Source organism: Hetaerina americana, unplaced genomic scaffold (assembly GCF_022747635.1).
Source record: "Hetaerina americana unplaced genomic scaffold, ioHetAmer1.1.p SCAF_60, whole genome shotgun sequence".
Lineage (NCBI taxonomy): Eukaryota > Metazoa > Arthropoda > Insecta > Odonata > Calopterygidae > Hetaerina > Hetaerina americana.
Genome location: NW_027287206.1, coordinates 2,488,492 through 2,502,808, shown reverse-complemented (window position 1 = coordinate 2,502,808; position 14,317 = coordinate 2,488,492). Strand labels below are relative to the sequence as shown.

The window sequence follows — 14,317 nt, the reverse complement described above, 5'->3', positions numbered from 1 at the left end:
GGGTAGGGAAGCATGAACTAAGACACTTAAGTGATGGAACCAAATTAACTCTAAGACCCTTTGTGGCACTTGCTGATTCCACATCTGTCACTTAGATAAGTTCATGTATGCCAAGACTGTAAAATACCAACTGCTTTGTAGACATTTTCAAACATGCAATTTCATCTTGATGATTTCCCACCTGAACTGAGAGACCGGGCACCTGAAAATCAGTACCATGCTGAATGGTTATTTGTAGAAAAGATGATTGCGTGTTCCTATATCAAAAGTATTTATCAGAGAAGTTATCTAGCCCCTAGGAACCATATGTTTTATGTGATTGGAAGTCTATGTTCTTTGTTGCTATAAAAAGTTAATAATATTAAATTACATTAAAGAAGTAATATTAAATTAAAAGTTGAGGTTGGTACATACTGGAATTGCCTCATGCACATTGCTATAATTATACATATAATTGTGGGTTGCGTTAGACCAGGGGTTGGAGCATTGGACTACTGACCAGAGGGCCTGGGTTCGATTCCCAGGCAAGCCTCTCTGGGTACCTGCAGCTCCACCAAAGCTTTGTGATTTTTTGGGTACCAGATCTCCCTGGGAAACCATAACCAGCACAGGGAAAGGAACTGGCCCCCCTACTCTTGATGTGTGAATTACACATGCCATTGGGCTTAGTACTGAGTGAACTCTACCATCACCTAACAAACCGACCTTCGGGTTGATAATTGTGTTTATGGTTATACATATAATTAAACAGTTAGTGACCCAGCAGCAAATTTTTTGGGGATCAGAATGGTTCTCTGGCTAGTGTACTGGCTTCCCACCCAGAGGGCTCAGGTTCAAATCCTGGAGACAGCAGATCTTTTTCAGTGATGTCTTGATCTCTACTTGAGGTGCTTCGTGGAGAGCACCTCAGATGAGTTGGTTGGGGCAGTTAAACTGCAGACCACTTGGTGCCTTTCCTAAGAGTGAGCTAATGCTGATGCCAGTTTTCTCTCCGCCCTTCCTCCTTTCCCATCCATCCGTTATGGTACAAATGACCTCAACTGTTGGTTGCCTTCCTAGCAACTACTACTATTGCTAGCATTTTTTCTCAATTTCTCTACTCCCAGGTCCTCTAAAAAAATGGAATTATTTTGGGATTCCATTCCCAATCCTAAGCAATACAACAGTCTCTGTTATATTGAGATATCTCAGTTCATTTTGTAGTTCTGACACGATGTGACTGCGAGCAGTCTTTGTAAGTGTTACCAGTTTGTGTTTAGCATACTGCCCTCCAGATGGTGAGGTACTAATTTACTTCGATTGGAAGTGTGTCAGTCAGAACTTGAAGAATGGTTGCCAGCACAAAGGTCTTGAATCTCTGTATCCTCATCCTTCGAGGTGGAGGAAGAGGTTCAGGCTCACTTAAGTGTCATTTGAAGTCGCAGTGCAAGAGTCTGCTGTGCACTAGCTGACTCAACTTGAGTGCTCTAATGCTGACCTGCTCTTGCGAGAATTGCAGAAGGGCAACTGTGGCTGCATAAAGAGATGAGGTTTAGGTGAAGAGACTGCTTTGTACTGAGCTCACATATGTCCAATGATTTGGAGGATGTACCCATTGTCAAGTGCTGAAATGGAAGGGGGAGCCCAAAGAGCTGTTTTTTGTCAGGCAAGGCTCACATAAAAATGAATTTTAAGAATTGCCAGACTACCTTGGCAATGGGATGTTGAAGGCTGTAATAGAGAGGAGATTGATGGAAAAGTGATGAGAAAGATCCATTGAAAGGACTTGGGTGGAGAACATTCCTAGTCGAAACTTTTTTGGAAACCATTTAAATCCACAGCGGTGCTTTTCTAATATGGAGAAATGAAATCGCTGAAAGTGCATATATGACCACCAGCAAAGTTCAGGCATGGTTATCACCTCATTGGGCCTTTAATAATTAATATTCATATATCTCCCAAGGTAGGTAATTCTTACCTACTGATATTGCTGATAAACATATAGAAATTCTTGGACATCCTTTGTGTCTTCATTATCAAAAACAATATGGTCAATGAATCATTCGATCAAAAAATCTTATGCCTCAAGTGTATGGTTTTTTTTCTAAATGTCTTTCTTCAGAAACGGTATAGCTATACATTTTTTTTTGTTTTGCATTTCTATGTATCATTATATTGTCTATATTTTAGCTGCTAACAACTCACCCTTTGCATGTTGCTGCTGTTATCTTTTCAGTTAAATATTGAATATTTGATTGGGAATAATATGGACCGTGAGGGAATTCTTTTGTTAAGTTACTGAGACTATCATGTTACTCTTTTAGGATATTAATCTTGTACTGTATATGTGCTAAAGTCAGTGAAAATGTCAACATTTTGTTAGGCTATTAATATTAGTGGGCATTAACATCTGTTAGATTGTTGGTTGAAATGACATAAGTTTCTGTAATTGTACAACATGTCAAAAGTACATCATTGTGACTTAGATGCATATTAGATATTTTTACACCTATTTATTCGAGTGATTTCATATGCTCATTAGTAATCATAAATAAAATGTAGGCTCTAATTAGAAATTGATGTGTACTTGTATGCATTATATCATTGTAAGGGCTACAAAACCTGTTGCTGGTATTATGATATGATGATGATATTAAAAACTGGATTTAGATTTGGTATTCTGGGAGCATACTTTTTAAAATACTAGTGGTTCATATTTCATTATGGATTCTGTGCAGGATATTCAGAATAATGGGTATTTTTTGGCATCAGGTCAGACAAATACTGTTCTTGACATTTTTTGCTTTTAACATGTTAAACTCTGTGGGCATGTATGCCATTGGTTTTGCATGGTCAACCATGACTCTTGAAAAAAATGCATTATAAATATGACCGGAGTATTTGCATAGCAGAAATATCTTCTCTGTGCTAAATGCAAAGTGCATTGAATCATTTTCCTTCTGTTTGAATTTTCTGTGCTGTATTATAATGCCTTTTGATGGCTCAAAGCTCATTGTACAACAGAAATTAACTGTTATTTACAATGGGTTACTGAATAACGCTGACTATCTAGATGTAATACATATTTCAATTATGGAATTTGAGGAATGAACTGCCAGATGGCCATGATCATAATGTATATGGAGTGGTAAGCTTTTTATTTTACAAAATGTCAATGTAGATCCCTAACGGTAACCATTTTTTTTAGCGCAACCAAGGAATGATACTCGTCGGACTTCAGGCCAAGTGGAGCAGTTTGAAGATTTCCTGTTCCGGGCAAGTCGGTATCAGGATTTATTGTCAGGGGCAAATTCAAAATCATTGTTATTGGTGGAAGATTTTCCAAATATTTTCTTGCGTGATGCAAGTCTGTTTGAGAAGACTCTGCGGTAAATATTACTTTAAGAGATTTTGGTTCATTTTTTTAAGGCTACATTCTGATTGTGTCTTTAGAAATATTGGATTTGTTTCCATTATTTAGTAATTACCAATATATATTTTTTTTAATGCAGTAGAAATACAATGATAAATGATAATGTAGTTATTTTTATAAATTTGTTTATTAGCATGTTCACACCGGTGGGTCACACTGTCATGAGTTCTGTATTTGATGTTTGAATGCAGCCGGTTGACGATAAGGCAGGTTGAAGTGTCTCTTACTAGATAAATAGTTGTTTCATGTTCATTTGTTAGATGATGGATTTTCCCCTAAAAATTTCTGTACTATGAAACAGTAGGGAAATTAGGTCTGTATTGGGATTTATTCATTTCTTTGGGAATAGTTATGTAGTAAATATGTTAGGCAGTAATAAAAGAGGAAAATCACAAAATTTTTTTATTTGTGTGCCTAAAAGTGATAAGTACACTAAGAATACGCATTATTAAAACATGCCAGGCATAATGCTGGTTTATTATCGCATTAGGGGCAATAAGTTATAACTTTTTTAGTTTTTTTCATCGCTGCTTGTCTCACCTCTATTTTGCTGATTGTATTATAGCCCTCTATCTTTTTTGCATTACCTGTGTCGCACCTTCATATTTCTTAGATCATGCTGCTTTTTCTATGGTGCTTGTGGTGTAGCAGCAGTTGTATGTTGATCAAGTAAAAGGGAAATAATGATCTCATTGCAAAATGCTCAGATTTTTTAGACTCCCTAACTTTTTCTGAATACACCAAGCATTCGCCGATATGGTGCCACAAATTAGCTCAATTACTATCTTTTTATACCACTCAATCGTCTTCCTCAAAGATGTATAATATGAAGACATCTGGTCAGATAAGTCAACACCCTTCTTAGCAGTATGGTAACTAATGACTGAGTCTGGTTTTCTTATGATTGTGTTGTCAACCAAAGTGCAATTGTGTGTTTTGCACATTGTCAACATAAGTACAGGCCTCTTGTTTGTCCATTTCATAAATTTTATTCAGTCTGGATTTTGTAAGAATAATTTGTCCCCCCTTTAGTGTTTAATTTTTGCGGTCTCTGGTGAAAATTTCCTGTTGGCAAAAATTTACTGTACCACGCAGTTATGTTTATCTCTAATAACTCTTTAGCTAGAGGAACACTTGTGTAGAAACTGTCCATATATATTATGCGACCTGCAGTCCATTCATTAGCCTCATCACCGTAGTGTGAATGCCCGGTTTCTGACGAATTCTCTCTTTTAGCAGAATATAAAATTACATTATTTAAGCCTTCGGCTAGTTTAAGCTTATGAAGTTTGACTCCATATTTATGATGTTTACCTATTATATGTATATTTTGGCAAAATATCAGTCGTCCATGCCAGGGAACTATGCTTTCATTATTTATGCTCTGCTGGTGATTCAATCAATGTGAAACAAAACTGCATACAAAGGCTGAATCGACTAAACTAATGAAATGAGAACTATAGGAGAGGATTACGTGGAACAGAAATACTCTATACCAGACTTTAAAAATTTGTAGTTATGCAGTTACAACGGATTGCATTACAAAGTCTCACTGTCGTGATTTGCCATTTGAACTCTAATTCATTAAGAACAACGGCAGAAGACGATCAATTTATATTAATTTTTATTTGAGAGATCATCAGAAATAGAAGTGAATGATGCAGGCTTGAGTATATATAGTATTCATCTGGAAGCTATGAATCAAAAGCTCTTTATTTTCAGAGTGTGGATTAGGAATTCGTGTTTTGGTGCCCCTTGATCCATCTCAATATAGTGTTGACTGGGAAAAAATAACATTACTCAATGTGACCACAGATGGGTCATGCCACCAGACCATGAAATCTGGGCTTCATTAGTAATCCATTAGTACATGATGTATAAAATTTTAATCTGTATGTAAACAATTATATGGACTAGAGTAAAATAAAAATAAAGAAAAAAATATTTTTCCCATTTTCCACTGCTGCCAGAATGGAATATGTCGTGGCACCCTGCTGCCACCAGGGCATGTATAGGAAATAGCGTGCTGGGTTGAATGTGTCTGGGTTGCAAAAATATGAGGTGAAATGCATAATAGTAATGCTTTGGTGATGAATATTATCAGTAATTGATAGAAAGTATAATTTAATGTAGTAGTAGTAGTAGTAGTAGTGTTATTTATCTGTAGGCAAAATGCATTTCATTGTTGTAATTATGGATGTCTGAATTTTTCCCAAATGAATTATAGTTTTGTGTATGAAAGTGCGTTTCTGTCATTATATTCATGCTACTGGCTAAATGTTGAGTTCAGCATTTAATGGTTTAGTGGGAGTTCTTAATGGAGCATGTTTTAAAATTGTTAGAATTCTTTTCTGCATCTGAAATATTTTTTTCATAAAATGAGAGAATCCCTGAAGTGGAATTCCAAGAGTTATCCTTGAGTAGATTTACCCATAATAGGCAGCCTAAAGAACATCCAGGGTTATAGATTGAGCTAAAACATGCATGGCATAGCAGAGGGTTAGTTAATTTTGTTGTTTGTTCTTCTCATGATAAATTAAAATCAATCCAAATGCCTAGAAATTTACTACGATGTTCTTCTTTAATAGGAAGTTTATCTAATGACATATGCATTGGTACCCACTTTCTTAGGGGGATTGAACTCTAAGAAGATTTTCTTATCATCAATGAGAATTAATTTGTCTAATTGTAGCTATCATAATAAATTATCTTTGGTGTGATTTACTCTGTGCCATAATAGTTCACAGCTGTTACCTTTCATTATAATGGTTGTGTTATCTACAAACATGAGAGGTTCAGATTGTGGAAGATATTCAGGTAGTATGCATTAATAAAGGATAAAAATGGAAAAGTTCCCAGGCTTAAACCACAATAGAGAGCAAGGGGTCTGATATAACCGTATTTATCTCTATCATTTGGTTTCTGTCTTTAGAGAGGCATGAAACAATTGCTTAGCCTGCCCTCTTAGTCCTAATTTATCCAATTGTCTTTTCTTTAACCTTTGAAAAAGACTGTAAGAGAGATATAGGTGTGTAGTTCTTATTTTTTTCCCCTGTTTTTTGAATAGGGGTTTAACCTTTGCTTTTTTGAATAATTGTGGGGGACTAAAAACTGAAAACTAGGAATATTAGAAGTGTATAGAACAAAAGACCATGTATTAAACAAGTCATGAATGTTATACAGGTGAAAGATGTTCGCAAGTATAGTATAGTATGGTAGAAATTAGTGAAAGGGAGTGTTTTTCCTGATTTTATTTGATGTATACCTTCCTTAAATGGGAATGTCCTGAAGGGTGCATGTGTTTGTTGCTAATCTTCTCTGTTTGGGGATAATTTTTGTCTTTTGCCTAAAGGAGGTATTTTTGATGGTTGAAATTTGTTTTTATGTTGAAATTGTTATCCTGATTGAATGAGATTTGATGGGTGGACATTGTGCATTTATATTCCAAGACTTACTTCTGGATACAAAAATGTCAAATATTCGATTACTCCTGTCATCATTGTGGGTAAATGAATAGACATAGTGTGTGCACAAATTTGTTTTAATGGGTTATATGTGACATCGAAATTGGCAAGTCAAAGTTGAAAGCTTGCAGTATTTCATATAATTTCAATATTTTAATTATCATGTTTATTTATATTGCAGCAAGTATGTTGAAGTAGGAAGGTCGCCGCTAGTATTCATCTCATCAAGTGGGCAGAATGAAATAGAAAAAACACTGTTTAAGCCACACTTAATGAGTGACTTGAAAATTGTCCAAATGAGGTATGTTGTTCTCTTATTCATTAATGTCTCTGGTGTAAATGTTCCTAATCAGAATATCCCTCTCAAGTATTTCTTTAATATGAGAGTTGCTCTTTATATTTTGAGCCTAATAATGAAAAGACATAAATTTATTGTTGAAAATGGCTTTATTGTTTTTCGAAGTATTCTCCATGATAATCAATACACTTGTATGCACTTGAACCAATTTTCATAGCACTTTTTCCACTCTGATTGAGGTTCCTCCCAAACATGGTTTTTGAATTCATCAACAGCTTCTTCAGGTGCCAAAAAACATTGGCCACGCAATTTTTACCTGTTAAACGGGATTAAAAAGAAGTTGTTTGGTGCTAAATCTGGGCTGTACGGAGGATGACCCATCAATTTGATATTTTGGCCAGTCAAATAGGTAGTTGTTTCAGCCGATCTGCGAGAGCTTGCATTTTCATGATGAAGGACGATCCTTCATTGCTGCTTCTTTTTCCATATTTTACCAAGCACTTCTGGCAAACAAATGCTCATGTACCATTCAGATTTCACGGTTCTACGTTGCTCTAATGGTATGGTTGCTACATAACCAGTTATTCTGAAGGAACAGGCGATCATTTGCTTCAATGTGCTTCGTGCACGAATCACTTTTGTCGGATTTGGCTCATCTTGGAAGACCCATAAAGTGGATTGCTGTTTTGTTTCATGCTCATATGCATAGATTCAAAATTCGTCTCCTGTGTGGATGTTATACACAGCTTTTGATGAACCACAATTGTGTTTGCTGAGCATTTCTTTGCACCAATTGACACGAGAACCTTTTTGAGATTTTGTCGCAAAGGATGCCTCAATCTATTGATAAGTCACAGGAAGATCTTCCTTTACTAGTTCTTGCACAGCATTAATGTTTTCTGGCACAGCAACTGATTTTGGGCAACCTTTACGACTTGCGTCGCTGAACAAATGGTGGCCATGATGGAATTTGTCATACCAGTGTTTCATAGTGGCAAAGGATGGGGCTTCATCGCCAAAAGTGAAAGCAAGTTTATCGATGCTCTCCTGTCTTGATAATCCACGTTGACATTTGTAAAAAATCATTGCACAAAAGTGTTCACGAGTTAACTCCATTTTTTCGCTGAGACAGTATTTTTGAGCCACTGTAAACAACACAAGTTATGATCTGATGACAAAATGTTCTGAAGAAAGCATTAAAAGAGTCAAACTTTCAGATGGAAATGTCTATACTGTATGTTGGCAAGGCTCAAAATATAAATAGCAACTCGTAGTTAGCATGCTAACGCACAAGTAATTCTAATATCAAAGGATAGAGGTCCTGGTGAAAAAATATTGCTTTAAATTTTTGATATAAATTTGATTTTTACATAGTAGTCATTTTCTATAAAAAGTAATACCATCATTAATTGGAACCAAATTCTTATTTTCATTGAGCAAATAATAAAAGGTAGCATTAAATATATAAAGTGCAGTAAACTCATGATTATCCATGTGTGGATTATATCTTTAGCATATTATACTATTCTCTCTCCTCCCAGGATCTCAAAACTTTTTGGTAAAATTAAAATTGTCAAGACATTTAAATTCTTTGAAACTTTGATGTACCATTTTAAAAATAAAAGTTTGAAATGTCTATGCTCTCTTAAAAGTGTTTGATTTTACAAAAAAAAAGGTTTTCAATAGTATTTTATTTTAAACATTTTATCTGTACATTCCCTTTATTGTTTTCCTTGCATTCATCGCCATATTCTCCTCCAAGGCGAGCAAATATGCAGTTTAAGTATGCACAAATGAGTCGACAACACTCTGCACTGCATCATTTTTACTGATATATCACATGAGGAACATGAATCTGCATCAATGATCCTTTGTCAATATTCATCCTTAGCCAGTCATGTTTCCCTGGCTGCAAGATTGGTTTTCCTTTCCGAAGAAAATATATTCTATTATTCATTTTATGGTAGTCATGTGCTCTTGTAAATCTATAATTCACTATTTCCAAAATGGCTAAGAAACAGAAAAATTGTACTTTTCAATGCTATAAAAACACTAATTAATCACTTGGAATGAAAAAGGAGAGTTTCCATGTATGTATCCATTTATCTCATGGCAATATATTCCACATGTTTCACTTATCTGTGCGTTTCAATTATCATCGTGCATCTATTAGCATGAATACTCTTAAGTTGACTGTAATTTTGATACTGGCTTTAAACCAGATTCAAAAGGCAAAGCAAATTTTAAAGACAGGTTTATAGAATTGTTCTTTTTGGTGTAAAAGCAAAACTTCTATCAACTGCTGATTATTATATTACAGCATGCCTTGTTCAATTTGATTTTGTCACAAGGTCTGTTCAAAAGTTCCCAAACTTTTTTATTGCAAAAAAAATACTTCACTTACAAATTATTGGTCAGGGTCCACTTCAAAGTAGTCTCTTCTCCATCATATTCACTTATCCCAATGGAGTTTCCACCGTTTGAAACAGTCCTGGAATGCTAAGCTCCTCTGTCAAATTTTTCTCAATCCTTGAAATGGTGGCAAAACTTTCATTTGAGCAGGGTTTTAGTTTGGGGAACAGGAAAAAGTCACATAGGGCCAGGCCTGGTGAGTACGAGGGTGGTTCAATAAGTATCCGTGTTAGAAATGAAGAAACCATTTTTTCAAAAACATTTTTTCAAAAACATTTTTTTTTTTTCAACAGTCTCCTTTTAGAAGGATACAGTCGCAGGGAGCCAGATCGGGTGAATACAGCGGGTGTGGCAGCAATTCATAATGTAGTTCATGCAGTTTGGCGGCGACAACTCCAGATCCGCTTGTTGTCCACCGTGAGCAATCGCGGCATCCATCGAGCCGACAATTTTTTCATCTCCAACTTATCCTGTAAAATATTAATTGCCGTTCTGGTCGACACACCCATGGCCTCTGCTTCTTCGCGCACTTGCGTTTGTCAATCAGCGAGAATCATGGTGTGGACTTTTTGAATGATTTCCTCAGTAACCAGTAACAGTCTGCCAGGCGTCCTGGTCACTCCTCATCAAAAACAGATGTTCGCCCATGTTTAAAATCGTTTAACCAATATCTAACTGTGGTCATAGATGGCGAAGTGTCCCCATAAACAGCATCCAACTTTGCTTTTATGTCCTCGCATTTCTTTCCATCCAAAAACTAAAAGCGAATTACCGAACTATACTGCTCTTTTTCCATCTTAGCGAAAATCATGAAACAAGTCTTACTCGAATGGCTGCCGAATCCAAACTAACCTTTAAATCAGTCTGACATTTGTTTCACTGTAGTTTGATAGATGGCAGCACACGATGATAACATAAACATCCCTCAGGAATGCCCTTTGTCGTCAAACACGGGTACTTATTGAACCGCCCTCGTAGGTAGGGTGGGAAAGTACTGCGGTCTTGTTTTTGGCTAAAAACTCACAAGTTCTGAGAGATGAATGTGCTGGCACGTTGTCATGGTGAAAAACCACACTCCTCCTCCAAAGTTCAAGCCGTTTTTACCTCATTCTCTCTCTTAGGCGTTTGATAACCCCCAGGTAGTACCTGACTGTCTGGCCTATAGGTAAGTAGTTGTGATGAACCACCCCCTTTGTCTCGAAATAAAGTCAACATCACCTTGTTATTCGAGTGAACTTTAAGAGCTTTTTTGGGATGTGGGGATGTTTCTCCAATCCATGATGAAGGTGGCACTTTTGTTTTGATGTAATATCCATAAACCATTACTCATCACCTATTATGATCCTGGACAAGAAGGTTTCATCCTCTTCAGCTTGATCAAATAGTTCTTGGCAAAAGTTTCTGCGAAGAGTTGGCCAAGTTTCATGCAGAATTTCATTGAACAACACTGCTCCTTAATAGGGCTCATTTCTGTGGATCTGATTTTTTGCCCAACTCCACAAATACCTTTACATAAACAGCCGTAACTAGTCAACTAAACAAGATATCAATAAAGTGGTTGATGATGGTTGTATGGGAAGTTTCCAAAGGCCCAACACCTTTAAGTGGGTTAAAAAATAACCAACTGTAGGTAGAAAAGTTTGGGAATGAATAAAGAACTTCATAAACACACACTTGTAAAATTACAGATTCTTAACTGGCTGGTAGACCAAACGAAGCCTTTTTTATATTATTTATTTATCATTAATCTGAAAACAGCACTTTTTGGCCTTTACATTGGACCATTAACAACGATTAATATAAAAATGGACACAATTACAAACACCCAAGCCCTAGGTGGAGGAAAACCTACCCAGGTGGGAATGGAACCCATGACCTTTGGGTTGGCGGACAAGGATGGTACCCCCACCCCCCCGTCACCGGGTCAGAGGATTAGTATAGTCTATGAAATAATTTTTATTACAACTTTTAATAAATGAATAATGTATTAACAAATGGATACATTTTGCACCATATGGTGAGCAATTAATAATAGGGAAATATTCATACGAAACACAATCATGTACAAACAAATGAAAGGATGATTTTACAAATACATTTATAATTATAGTTCAATTACATGGCCACGTGAAACTGCAATTCTAAGTAGTAACGATAGTCAAGGTTGCATGTCAATCAATCAGTGGTGAAACTATAATTTAATACAGTCCCTTCATGATTTTTCCAGAAAATTTTAGCAACAGAGAACCAATAAGTTTATAATGTGGAAAAACAAAATTCTGTTATTTATTTACTGCTATAAATTTAAGAGGCCAGATTAAATAAAAGAAGTTACCTTTGTGTAGTTCCACAGTGTTTGGCTTTGTTTTTATCACAATGTAGGAAGGAATTTGATTGTTTGCTATAGAAGCACCTTGGCCAAAACAGACTTGGATCAATTTTACACTGACAATGAGCTAATTTTTGATGCATTCACAAACCTATCCATTTTCCCATAAAAGGTATTTGCGTTGGAGCCTGGGTTGCCGAGAAGAACAGCAATTTTTAAAGTAAAAGTTCCTACTTCATCTACATTGGCTGCAGTCTTGCTAGTTTGCACCGTAGATATTATGACCATTATTCGCTTGTGACAATTGCCTATACCTGTGAATTACTTCCTGCTCAGAAAAAATAATAGTCATTGCTTACACCAAATGGAAATTCTACATAGATAAACGAACAGGCTGAAGATAGGCACGACACCAAAACACTATACCATTAGAAAAATATTTGAGAATTATCTGAAATATTTCTGCAGAATCATGCATAATTGCTTTCATCAAATTACTTCTAAAATGCAGAAATTAATTTTACAGGTTATGGCTCACAATTTCAGAAAGAATTGGCTAATAAATTTTCTCCTAGGAGAAAACTTTAATGACCACCTCTGTGGATCAATGTGGTAGATTATCCCATCATAGTCTCCTGGAAGTTGCTTTGCAAGTTGTAGTCTTGGGCTGGGATTCTCATTTTCTCCCAGAGGTCCTCTTTTTCCTATCTTGGGAGAAAAGCAAACTATGGGTCCATACAGCTGGCATTAGTAAGTGTTTCATGTGTGTGATTTCATTGTATGCACCTTTTTTTTATATTTTTCTGAAAAGGAGAACCATCATTACTTGTTCCTTTTAATGATGTAATATTCCAATGTGGTACCACTAGAAGTATATAGAATATGCATATTATTTTTTCCCATGAACTACAGGTAAATATGACATGTGGTGACACAAGTTAATCATGCACTGAAATGAGAAAATTGAAAAGAATTACAGGAAAATGTTTAGAGTTCAGAATTATGTGTACAGCACCTGTATTATACAAGGACCCTAACTTGTTGCTAGCTAAGCTTGATCGCTCATTATTGCTCTTAGAAAAATGGTTTAAATTAACAAAGTTAATGTAAATGTACTAAAAACAAATTATATTCAATTTAAAAAAAGAAGTGAAGTTACTCAGACTTCTGCTTAGAAGGCCAACCCATAAAAAGGGTATACAGCACCAATTTTTTTAGGTTTGTGTATTGATGAGTCCTTAAACTGGCGGATCCATACTTTATCCATAATCCAGGGGATTTATTCTGTGAAATCATACAAATGTAAATTTAAATATACTGAAAATGATTTACTATGGCAACTTTGTCACATATAAGCTCAGTAATTATTTTTTGGGGAGCATCACTTGGCTGCAGAAGAGTTTTTTATAGTGCCAAAAAGATATATGAGGTATTAAGCAAAAATATCCCCATGGCAAACTTGCAAACCTTATTTTAAATAATTGAAAATTCTAGCTTTACCTTGTTATTTTTATTACTTATGTATCGTATTGGTAATATGAAACAGCTAATAACCAATTCTCAAGTACATGGGCATAATACTCGACAGAGTACATGTTCATGTACTCGAATAATGTACATTTGTTTTGCCACTTTTCTGCTATGCTTAATTAAAGTCCCTTTCATGTGGCCGTCAAAATTTTCAACCACTTGCCACCAGCCATAAAATCTGCTTCTTCTAGGGGTTCATTTAAGAAATATCTCAAGCATTTTCTGATTGATAAATGCTGTTATAGTGTAGAAGAGTTTCTGGAGCCTTCAGAACACTGAAAGAGCTGATTGTTTTTTCTCTGATTTGTCCTATATTTTACTTTGTAAAGTCTTTGGACCAATATATATTTTTATTTAATATATACTTGCAAATATTTTTGGAAAACTGAAGCAACATTAGGTACTCTAAACCTTAACATTCCTCATGGGTTGAGGGAGACATTTACCTCGTGAAATGGTGAAAGTCAATAGATCTTGATAAAGTAATGTTGATCTTTTAATTGCAGTTTCAATGCAGCCAACAAAACACTTATGAGCAGGGCTTTAGAAAGAGTTAAGAAACTTGCCCTTAAGGAGGATCCTAAACTCGTACCGAATGCTACAATTTCCGTGGAGGACATTGTAGCATTATCAAATGGTGATGTAAGATTTGCAGTCAACCACCTGCAGTTGCTCATGAAGGGAAGTGATGGAGGTATGGAATATATCTGAAAGATAGGAAAGAATTTTTGTTATTCAATCTTATAATTATGTAGCTTAACCTTGAATTTGTATGTTTTCTAAAATGGCTCGGTGTATATAGAGTAAGCTGAATGTAACGAGAACTCTGCAGCAAGGTGATTTGTCACTTATCAGCTTATCCTTTGCATTTT

General features: G+C 35.7%; 1 protein-coding gene across 1 annotated transcript in view; it reads left to right on the top strand.

Moving 5' to 3' along the window:
• The window catches only part of Rad17 (Rad17 checkpoint clamp loader component), a 37,160-nt gene that overhangs the window by 7,416 nt on the left and 15,427 nt on the right, over nt 1-14,317 (top strand). The window contains exons 4-6 of the mRNA XM_071594404.1: nt 3,188-3,368; nt 7,058-7,177; nt 13,952-14,139. Coding sequence (XP_071450505.1) covers nt 3,188-3,368; nt 7,058-7,177; nt 13,952-14,139 — 489 coding nt within the window. The remainder of the gene's footprint in view (nt 1-3,187; nt 3,369-7,057; nt 7,178-13,951; nt 14,140-14,317) is intronic.